We start from the raw sequence: 12,466 nt of genomic DNA, 5'->3' as shown, positions 1-12,466 counted from the left end.
ATAAATATTCTCAAAATATAAATTAAAATAATTAACAACAGTACAAAACGAATACTCATACTCATCATCCTTCATTATTCCATTATTCAAAGGATTTTCCCGAGAAATTCAGTCTCTACATTTTTAAATAAAGATAAAATATAATTCTTCGTTATATTGATATAATATACTTCTTCTATCTATAACAAAACTTTGCAAACAAAGAAACATATAAACCAGTACGTAAGCTTATTCATTATAAACAGTCATTATCTAGATAAGCAATAAAATGTTGTCCCTTAATTGCGCTCGGTAATTATAAGAGAAGCCGTGTTTATAATTAAAACGAATGAAGCATTGCTACACTCTTTGGTCTAGTGATGTAGCTCTAATGAGCCACTTGCTAATTAGAGAAGGAACAAGCGGATACGCCATTCTAATTGGCTTTTGGGACAACCATGTCGCGCTCTTAAGTTATAAATTGAAAAGACTTTTTAAATAGGTTTTATATTTGATTTATTCTACGACTATCGTTTTTCGAATTTTATCATATATGTTTAGTTGTCCTGTAAAAACGTTTTAATCGAAACAATATGACGTATTACGAAGCGTATCGATTTAAATATTTTGGAGAATGCTTTATTCATTTTAATTTGAATTTCACATAACACAATGAAACATATAACACACTTTGATTTTCATATGCGTCTAATAGTGGGCCATTATTTGTCTGTGGATGTTTTAATTATCTCTGGATGATTTGGAAAAGTTTGTATTTGTTCAACTTTAACTAAAAAGTTTTATTTTATTATTTTGTACTTTGAGTTTGTTTTTTTGAGACTATTGTTATCTAACCGATAATATTAAAACATATAACAGCTCTTGTCTATAAATAAGAAAACCCTATAATAAGTTAACTGTAAAAAATAACGCATCTATATTTTCTTACTTCGCGTGATTACGGCTATTCTCAATATTATTCATTAGCTAAGATATACGATACTGTTCCAATTAAGGATATTAAATTTTCTTTTATATTCGTTTCGCTTTAATTTAATTGCGGCTAATAATTTCTTTAATTAACTTTACTTAACACATTTTTTTTCGTTTTAATTGGTATTATTAAACAAAAATGTCCTTCCCTCTTCATTGCTGTTATATTTATGTTAGTGCAAAATAAATATCGTTAGAAATTCAAGGAGGGGAAATTTACTAAGCCAATTATTCTCTAGTTACAATCGCTATTCATTTCCCACAACTTTATTAGTTTTTCAAAGGCTATACAAGCTACTATAGAGATCATTAAGCGGACTCTTCAAAGCTGTCGCCGCATTACACTAATTGACGCAATTAGAGGGATTGCCGAACGGAAATAAAAGTCGGCTCACCTTCATGAAACGCCGGCCCGCCAATTAGCCTAGCCGGTAATTAGCCTCTTCAGTGCACTGCAACAGCTGAGTCTCTTTTCACTTAGTAAAAATCACAGCACACTCAAACCGTGTTCATATTTTAAGAGTATGAAAGAAATCGTTCGTCACCGCACCGAAAAGTTTTTTCGCGATCGTGTTATCAGCCATACAGCTTTATACAGAGACGTGCGCTCGCCGCCGCGGTCGGGAAGCGAATGAACAGGAGTCACTCGCCACTAGGCGGGGAGTGATGCCCTTCCTTTTCCCGTATGAAAGCGTCATCATTGCGGAGCTTTTCGCACAAAGCTGCTAGATTCACATACGCTCTTTTTACTTTGGGGCGACGCTTAACGCCGTAAGTAGGCAGATTGTGCAGTATTGCATTTAGGCCTAAATAAAAGTGAAACTAAATCAAATTATTTGGAAACGTCACGCATCAATATTTTATTGTTATAGACGGTAAATAAATAATTGTTGCCAAACACTATGACTTTTTTTAATGGATAACATGTTAAGATCCTAATTACAGTTTATCTTTTACATGATTTTTCTTTAGTAAACAATAAATATAATTACATGTTGTTCACATATGACTATAGTTATTATTTTCTTAAATATACTAGCAGAAAAAAAAATCTATCCGAAAATTTACTAATAAGGAAAAAATAAGTAACACTATCGAAATAAAATGACAAAATAACGTTTAACTAAATTTGTTGAATAGCGTGACCATAAAAACTTTATCTTTTATGCAATCCGCAATCGAGTGCAAGAACACCCATTCATCATTGATAAAAATAGTGGCGACACCTCATTCATTGTATTTAGAGTGGTGGACTACCGCGAGGGGCATCCCTTTTAATACATTACAATATTCAACGGCAACTTGTATGTACCGTCTGCCGACGGTGAAGAACGACAAATAACTAAATAAAAAACCTATTGTCCCTTTGATAAGCTTGTACGATTACTTAATACACAATATCAATGATTACAATACATAAGATGTATTTTTATATCCTAAATTAAAATATATTTCATCATTTATCTCATTTGCATATACGTAGCTATATACCCGTAATAACTCTATATAAGCTTTTTTCTTGTGCAAAATATTTTTTATAAAAAAAATTTGTTCTAAAGTCACAATTTATAGTCAACAGATGTTATCTATATAACAGTACACAGAATATTAATTTGCAATTACTTTTAATAAATATATGTATTTACGTATAATAATTATTATTGAAGTGTAATTGTTGAGATTCCTACCGACTACAATCGATAGAATTCATTTTCCAAACCGACGGCAGATGGATTCTTATATGATATACAAACTATTTATTACTTTATTTACGTGTGAATTTACAAGATATTTTATCTTCCAAATATAAATTTCCACGTAAATAAAGTTTATTTTGATTTTTATATATTATAGTTATAATTAAATCATTGCCGACCATTATATCTCAATTAAAAAAATATATATATACAGTAATATTTATTTATTACACACACACTTACATTATTATTACACAGTCATGCGAAATCAATGTACAATAAAATGTTTGTTCGTGTTTCTATACTTTAGTATTTTACGAAATATAATTTAACTCAGCATATATCAGTACTAAAACAAAACCCTAAGCAATCTTCATATGACTTGTCTTTTGCTTTTTGTTTTACATAATGGAATATACATAATCCCTCCGTCATCGATTATGTAAAATAAATATTATTATAATTCATTTTTGCAGTATACATCCATGTAACGTACTTGAACGTTGATGATTGGCGATTATTTTAACCCTCGTTGAATATACTTTATTCAATTACGCTCTAACAAGCGCCATTGACTGTTTATAAGATTATATAAATATGTTATCAAATCATTATAGTTTTTTAGAATCATGAATCGCCAACCAATGAAACATATTACATAAAAAGTTAAAAGATATAGTTTATTGTTTCTTATTTAAATGTATTCTGTTAGTACCTACCTACCTACCTATGTATTACCAATATAAGAGTATTAATAGCTGTTAAATATTTATATATAAGTTAGTAAATTTATAAGGATAAACAAAAAGTTTAAGTTTTCGCTATTTATATAGAAAAAGATTAAAAAACTTATTAAAAAAAATCATAATTTTGTGGATTACTAAATATTATAAATATATTATATTTTTAAATTATTCCCAAGTTAGCGGGCTATTGTTATATTCCAGTTATATTGGTAATTTTGTAATATCTGAAGCTTATTTCAGTTATTTGGTGTTTTAGATTTCTGTTAACAGTTACAGAAATATCATACTAAACATACGACGAAGAAAATAAATTTTAAAATTGAATGAAAGAACTAAAATCGAAATAAACTTATTATTCAAAAGTTTTTCGAAATACAATATGAAATACACGGCTTGGTACTTATTCTGTACGATCGACCCCTTATCATTTAAATTTAATTTAATATTCATATCATAAAAACGCGTCAAACAAGAGCAACAGATACCCATTGTACTAAGTCTTGTTATCCATCTTTTCTTACCCAGACACTCCTGTATTGAATCAATTAAGCCACAGCAAAAGGGTTCCATAAAACATGATTTATTACTACCGACCACAATACTTTTAATTAATGTCTCGGCTTGATATTAACGTTATAATAAAATTGAAATGCACACATTATAGGATTTGACAAACGATGCGCTTGGTACGTACCCGTATGTGGTTTCACATATATCTTTGTCCCACTGCTGGGCTAAGGCCTCCTCTCCTTTTTGAGGAGAAAGTTTTGGGAGCTTATTCCACCACGCTGCTCCAATGCGGGTTGGTAGAATACACATGTGGCAGGTTTCAATGAAATTAGACACATGCAGGTTTCCTTACGATGTTTTCCTTCACCGTCAAGCCCAAGATGAATTATAATCACAAATTAAGTGCATTAAAATTCAGTGGTGCTTGTCCGGCTTTGGACCCACGATCATCGGGTAAGATTTACCTGTTCTAACCACTAAGCCATCTCGGCTCGTTGAATAAATAATCATTTATACATTTTTTTCGATATTTTTGATTACAGAAGTATGTACATTTTAGAGACCATATTAATTGCTAACATGAATTAAGCGAAGTCAGAAATTCATTTCTTTCCCGAATTGGTGAGCAATATTACATAGCCTATGAAATATTTGAAAGTTGAAATATTCAGAAAATAAGTGCAATTATAGGCTTTCGTGAACATCGATAACAATAAAAATTCCACGCCCAAGACTATAACGTAAACGTTAGTTAATCTGTCTCGAATTTGTTTTATTTTATTTATTTACTTATTTGTAATAGCACACTTACAACATACATATAAAGCATTGAAAAGAATTATTTTATTAAACAATAATAGTATATCTAATATGCATGACAATTATAAGTGTACATAGCACTTCCAGATTCAATCTAATCAAATTTAAAGTAAAAGTAACAAAAAATCATCAGTAATTATTAAATTAAAAATTTGCATCTTTTTATATTAAAAACATAATTATAAACACAAATACATTACTCCAAAGAAGAATTTTATTATAAAATTCACCTGCCCAATCATATAAAATGTATGTATGTTAAACAAGTATAATTAAATTTTAAAATATCCTGCATGAGAATCTAACTTTTTTTCCTTGCATGAATATAAAATAGTAGTTGGTAATTGGAAACTGTCAAAAATTGCTAAAGAAAACATTTAAACTAAATTACAACGAAATAGTTGCTATATATATTTTTGTTAACACTTATTATCCTGCTAAATTATAAAATTCAGCAATAATATTCCTTTTAAAAATCTAAGCGAACTGTACAGTGGTATTTGATTTGTTATTAGGTACAGTAGAATAGATCAATTTAAACGCACATGACATGAATACGCAAAATTCCTAAATAAATCGAAAGGAACGCCTTTCGTTTCTGTATCAATTTGCAATCCATTCAATGCGACCCTGACGAATTTAAGGCTGTGAACAAGCGTACTTTTTTTTGTCGACGATTTTATCACTATCTGTAATCACCCTCATTTTGTTCCATTTAATATTTTATAAATTGCAAGTTAAAAAAATATTATAATAAGTTGACATTAAAAAAACAATTACGTCAATATGGTCTTTTATATTTTTAAATCATACGAAACTTTGTTCTGTGGTTTCTCGATAAATCAAAAGTACATCACTTAAGTACAAGCCGCTTACCCTACTGTGTAAATTGATACATTTATTTTCGTCACTCGATTTATTTACTTTTTTTTACGTGAAATATTTTTTCAGGAATCATCATATCGTTGTGATATACTGTACCTACATATTTGGCTATTATTCAATCGGTAGAGAAGTTGCACGAAATCAATTTATCCTTTATTATAGATAGACAAAAGTCGAAATATTTTGGATTTACTTATGCGTTACTTAGTAAAACACTGATTTCGCTCTTTCTTTCATTATTGATTTGACAATGGATAGAAAAAGACACAGCATTGTTTATCTAATCACCCGCTTAACAACTTTTATAGTGAGGATGTAAGTTATTAGTGATCAAGTTAACTTTGTCATGTATAATTTAAAATTCAATGATTATTTGAAAGATTTTAAATCGTTATTATTGTTAATTCAAAACCGCGAACAAAACCGTATAATCGTGCCGACGGGATCGCTATTTATTAAGATTTCACTATTCTTTTAAAAAGGGCTTTTCTGATTTTATTTTTATTGAATTCGACTTAAGCCAATTAATCACTCTTATCGGTCTTGTTTCCTTGAGTTTTTCGTCGGAGGGATCGACGGCTGACCATTGAACCAACATCAATGCTACTATTGTGATCCGTTTTAGTCTATTGTTAGCCATTGTGCTATAAACTGATGGTGCCGCCGACCGAGCAGTATAATCTGTCGATTACTCTTCTAGGATATTTAAGATTCTGGGGTAACATTCAATTAAATTATACCAATCAAAGGAGAAAAATTGGAACATTTCAATGTATTACTCATATTATTTTCTTGTAAATAGAAGTAATTAATAATTTGTTATTGTGATTCATACAAATTTAGTAATTTAGGTAAGCCTCAGTTTTAAGGACGTCTTCATTTTTATTTCATATTATGTAATTTTAAATATTATTCAAACAGATTTTACTACGCATCTAGAAGCGAGACATCAATTTCGTGTTATTACTGAGCTATAATCTCTATGACTAATAAATTATTTGTCCCGATCGAACACGTGGCTGACAATAACGTACTACGATAAAAACACAAGTAACACAAGATTCGTTTTGTTAACACGCTTTCATGGAAAATTTGTCTCCAAAATCCGAATACAATCAAATTCTCTTAAACAAATCCAAAGTAATCTTCAACTCCTTATTTGGCCTCCCTTGCTAAGTCCTAGTAAAGAAAATTGAGGAAAGAGAAATTTACATAAATTAAACGGCATCTTTCGTCACTTTACAAAGTGTGCTAATGGCGGCTTAAGGCTCTCACGCGGACTGATTCAGTATCACGTGACGCGTCGCATGTTTCTCCGAGAACTTTAACTTTAATGAGAACATCAAGAGCGACTTATTAATATTAACGTATTTGTTTTAAACTATTTAATTTAAAATTTGCTTATAAGAAATTCTAAAATATTATATTCAATGATATAAATGCATACAAAATTTATTAATTTTAACTAAATATTATAAACGCTTTACCTTATTACACATTCAGCTATAATAGCCGCAAAAATAATTCAGCATATTGCATATACTTAAGGTAAATAATAATATTTATATAAGCAGAATAAGTTTTTTGAAAGTTGAATAATTTATCGTTTATCTTAAAATCAGAGAAGCGGCGCAGGGCCCATAATAAGCAAATGATGGCATGTAAAACGGCCTGTGTTGCCAACTTCGCGTTACTTATTTAAATTTTGTTTACTCGAATTGTTTTAATAACATGCCTCCCGACGAGGAATTAAGTTGATTTTAATTCGCTGCTTTAATTAATTTAAAGACGGCAATTTCAAAATAATGCTCAAAATGATTTTGCTTACCGGAGCAGGTGGGACCGAATTATAATCAAACCAATCTTTGAGTCACCTTTTAACATATCTTTGCACAAAAAATAAATTATCGTTTAAATTGTCTCGTTTGCCAGTTAATTAAACAAAAACTCACAAGTAAAAAAATAAGGTCAAAAGAAATTAGAACAAGAACCGTAAAAGATAATGAGATTCGTTTAAGAATAGAGTAAATCTAATTTCGGGGTTTTATTGCGATAGCGGATAAATGCAAAAAGTACAAAACTATTGGTAACCTACAGCACCCTGCGCGCGCAACAACCGTGAAATATAATCTTACGATAAAAATATATTTTTTAAAACATAATGACGGTCGTGGCGGTTTTTATGACAATCTGTATAAATTATAAATTAGATACAATTATTAAATTGGTTTCAAACGTAAACGATTTGTTATTTTTTAAATAAAAGTTGTTTACTGACCTTTCAATTAATAATAATTGAAAAATAATTATTACAAATTATTTACATCGGCAAATCAAATTCACAAGATTATTATTATGGATTTACTGTTTTATAAACTGTATATGGATTATTTATTTTTCAGATAAGTTTATAAAATAATATTATAATTCAAAAAATATTTTGAAACTGATTAATATTGAAATCCGTATAACATTTCCAAAAACATAAATCTGATGTTTGTTGTAATGGTTAACTTTATCAATGCAAATAAAAACTTAATATTCTATTTATATTACATTAATTTCTGAATCAACTGACAATTTCACGCTACGATAATTTTTCAACGGCCTTGTTTTTTTTTCTTTTACACAATACGGCCAAGACTAACTAATACGTAATTCGTTTAATAAATTTTTACTTTTGATATAAAAGATAGATATATATTTTATAATGTTATTGATTTTTTAAGTTTTTCTACACGTATAAAAAAAAACAAAAAATACAAACGTTTTTAATTTTTCTTTTCTATTTCATTCCTCAAGTCACGAATACAAAGGATTAATAATTAAATTCTATAGATATAAAAATATAAAAAGTGCAAACACATTATCCACATATCCACTTTTAATTTTTAATCGTAAGGTATACTTCAATTAATTACATAATTTATTTTTAAAAATATTAAATTATCATGTACATCCTCTTTTTGATTTCCTTTCAGTAAATCTATACGAAAATCTGTATCGAGTATCGCTTTTATACTCTTAATGAAATATCAACCCGTTTAAAGAATTCCTTTTTTTAATTCGAAGTTATTACACGCATACACTATAAATTTCCTAAATCAAATATACTGTAAAACGTGACGAATCGATGTATTATCAACAGGGATTAAATTAATGAGATCATACTTACCCCGCCGTTCAACCGCCATGGGAAAAGCAAACACGTGGGGAAGACGTATTGTACTTGTACCATTAGTTAGTAAACAGTCAACAAAAAATAATCAATGTATCTGTATCGTTTTGTGTTGCAAATTTTACGCTGTATAAATCAAACAATTTGGTAAAAATTCGGCAGCCTGTCTAATTTACTCTGTATCATTTATAGTTCAATGATATATCGTTGCAGTTTTTCCTGCGGTTTAACGACCTGAGCTATGGACGTTGCTTAGCGGCTGTTTAATTAAACACTTATTTCGCTCTTTCTGAAATTATTGATATGATATATTCGAAAGTAAAAGAATCAGCTTTGTCTAATTTTATTAATCTGCTAAACAACGTTTATTTGACGCTTTCACGACTTAACTACTGAACCGATCATCATGTAATTTTGAATATATGTTGTCAGGGGTGCAGAAAAGGACATAGGGTTACCTTACGTCTCCTTAGGGTACCCCCCCTCACAAGCGGGTAAAGGTATGTAATATTTTACAAATAATGTAAGTGACATACTGCTTAAATAATAACGTCCCAAATTATCTATAAATTATATCTAAAGTACCTATGTATATAAATCAGTTTCGTTAAAACCCAAGTTTAAAACTACATTCATTAATCCTATTGAGACGATTTCGATAAACTATTTCATAAAACAGTTAATAAAAATCACATGAAAAAAACAGTACAAGACCTCGTCCTAGCCATGGCCCAATCGTCCATTCAGCACGCGGCGTGGCCATAAAATTAAATAAATCCGTTATTTTTCAGGGTGAGAAATGTGCGGTCGGTCTGGTCCGGTCAATCGGGCAGTGCGGCGCGATAACGGTGCACATTTGTAAAGATTTTGCCAGCCCAACCGCCCAAGACTATTCGACTGTGTTGTGGCCATACGGATACACGAAGCTATGAAGAAACTTATGAAGGTGAATAATTTTATTAATATCTACCATTCGTTTCAAATAGCTTCAATAATAAAATAAACTCTTTCAAATAAACTTTAGTTTTGTTAATTGATTAATGTTTTAATTTTATCAGAAATCTTTAATGTGACAAATTGCACAATTTTAAAGCTTTTGTTCAACATTACCCGTTAGTACGTGTGAATAAAATCTTGCAACTGAATTTGATAAGACTTTTTTTATAGTATAGGTTGGCGGACGAGCATATGGGCCACCTGATGGTAAATGGTCACCAACGCCCATAGACGTTGGTATTTTAAGAAACGTTAACGCCACCAATCTTGGAAACTAAGATGTTATGTCCCTTGTGCCTGTAATTACACTAGCTCACTCACTTTTCAAACCGGAACACAAAAATATTACTAACTAGTTTTCTAAATATAATTAATTTTCGTGTAAAGATTAACCTAAAATTGATTATTATTAATATCAATTTACTAAAATCATCGAGATATAATTTATTATGAAATTATCCTAATTATCCTAATATTATAAATGCGAATATAAGTTTATTCGTTTCTTATGTTTTCACGTCTTAACGACAGGAGAGGACATAGGTTACCTAAAATCTCCCCCTCTCATACGAGAGCGAAGCCGCAGGAAGAAACAATAAATACTAAATACAATTGATTTTTATTTTACTCTCTATATTTTCTACTTCCTTATTTTAGGCGAAATACAGAGGATAATCTGCGAATAAATGAAAATTGATTTTAAGATTGCCCCGCCCTGGGTCGGCGTTGACAAATAATACGGATTACAGTCTCAGTATTAACTGAACTCACTGCCTTTATAGTGTTTGTGTTACATGCGTATAGCTTATTGAATTCCATTCAATTTGTTTTGGTCTAAATTAATATAACAATACTATTAGTATGAGACGACTATCGCTATTTAAATATTCTACATATGTTATATTTATAATATTCTGGGACATTATTCACACACGGCTATCTGATTCCAAACTAAGCAGAGCTTGTACTATTAAACCAGACAACTGATATACTACATATACTACTTTTCTTTTGTAAATACATACTTATATAGACAATTACACCCATACTCAGGACAAACAGACACGTTCATGCACACAAATGTCTGTCCTGGGTGGGAATCAAACCCACAACCTTCGGCGTGAAAGGTATCAAGTATTCAAGTATTTACCAACCACGCCAATCGGCCCTTCATTTATATAGTAATATTTGTTTATAAATTATAAAACTTTTTAATAAATTGATATCGTTTAATATAATATTCTAATAACACCCAGCTTTAAAAAAAAAAAAAAAAGATATCATTGAATAAAGTACCTTTCATATTTTTAATATGTAACTAAAACTTTGACGTAAGTAAATTCAAAAAGGAAAACAAATTCCGCAAGGCCCCTGCCAGGGGTGTCAATTAGGCGAGCGACCACGTGACGTCACTCATCTGCATCACAACCGCCCTGATGCAAATTTAAATACAGTTTAAACTCTTCTTTTTCGTTACGCTGGATTTTTTAACAGCAGCAGATGTTCAGACATTAGGCATACGGCGTATTACAGATATGGATATACAAATACATATATACAATATACATGTGATTCGCTTCATATCATTTACTAAGCCCTGCATAAATATTACTTAACTATAACTAGACTTATTATAAATCAAAGTATCAAAATAATGTTAAGATATATAAACGAAGCTATTATTATTACTAAAGTAAATATTGAAAAGGATTTTTTTTTCTTAAAGAATATCTACCAAAATATCTCTCCACGAGTACCAAATATCTCTCAACGATTTAATATTAATGAAGATTGATGCTAATAATAATTTGATGTAACACTGTAATCGCTAATTACGGTTTCAAAACGTTATACACGAAACAAATATATAAAAATTATCGAAACTTAGTTATTTGGTATCCAGTTTATTGATGTTAATATATTTCATTAAAATGTAAATCGTGATTGCTTGATATAAAATATTTGAAACACGTGAGCAGAATATCAAAAAGAGGCAGATAAATTTAATAGGCATTACCTCCTTTGTTATGCCAATCCTGTGCAATAATGTGTTCATTCATTCAATTAAAAATGGAACGTTAAGACATATTCGAATGAATAGAATGACGTAGAAATTATGCAGCGTGAACGCATTACGTTCAATAGTAATTGTGAAAATAATGGAACGGTCGCTATAAAAAAGTTCGTATTCGTGGGAATTTAACAGTGTAATGAGTGGTGTAAAAATTTCTTCCACTGTACAATATTGTAAGAGAAGAGGGACGTGATTAAGTTTGGGGGCTTAATATCCGGCGGGAAGGCGAAAGACATAAAATGCAGTTTGCTCGTCCGATCAGGGCTACCAATCATTAATTAAAAATATTACTTTTAAATCGAAATGTACAACCACTATAAAGAACATAAAAATTAATATATTGTTTTAAAAGAAAAAAGTAATAAAATTATTAAAATATTCAAAATATACTGTGTTTTACATTAACGCTTATTGTAATATCTTAAGAAAACAGAAATAAAAAAATACATAATTGTAGATATATATTTCAATAATAACAACAAAATTACTGGTTTTAAAACAAATTTAATTATGACAGCCCTACTAATTTGCCGCATCAACTGGCCAGTAGCGAATAGACAACGACCGAAACAGTAGGGACGCATGCTAT

The 12,466-nt window shown here is 29.9% G+C and overlaps 3 protein-coding genes across 3 annotated transcripts in view; 1 reads left to right on the top strand and 2 right to left on the bottom strand.

The window, feature by feature from the left end:
* LOC126781599 (LIM domain only protein 3) overlaps positions 1 to 1,587 on the bottom strand; it is a 48,685-nt gene extending 47,098 nt beyond the window's left edge. Inside the window, exon 1 of the mRNA XM_050506517.1 lies at positions 1,368 to 1,587. Coding sequence (XP_050362474.1) covers positions 1,368 to 1,373 — 6 coding nt within the window. The 5' untranslated portion in view covers positions 1,374 to 1,587. The remainder of the gene's footprint in view (positions 1 to 1,367) is intronic.
* LOC126781583 (spondin-1) overlaps positions 1 to 12,466 on the top strand; it is a 232,186-nt gene that overhangs the window by 88,163 nt on the left and 131,557 nt on the right. The window lies entirely within an intron of this gene.
* The window catches only part of LOC126781592 (uncharacterized), a 54,005-nt gene that overhangs the window by 22,408 nt on the left and 19,131 nt on the right, over positions 1 to 12,466 (bottom strand). The window lies entirely within an intron of this gene.

This window comes from Nymphalis io, chromosome 4, assembly GCF_905147045.1.
Source record: "Nymphalis io chromosome 4, ilAglIoxx1.1, whole genome shotgun sequence".
NCBI lineage: Eukaryota > Metazoa > Arthropoda > Insecta > Lepidoptera > Nymphalidae > Nymphalis > Nymphalis io.
The sequence above is the reverse complement of the archived record's forward strand: the minus strand, read 5'-3'. Positions and strand labels throughout refer to the sequence as shown.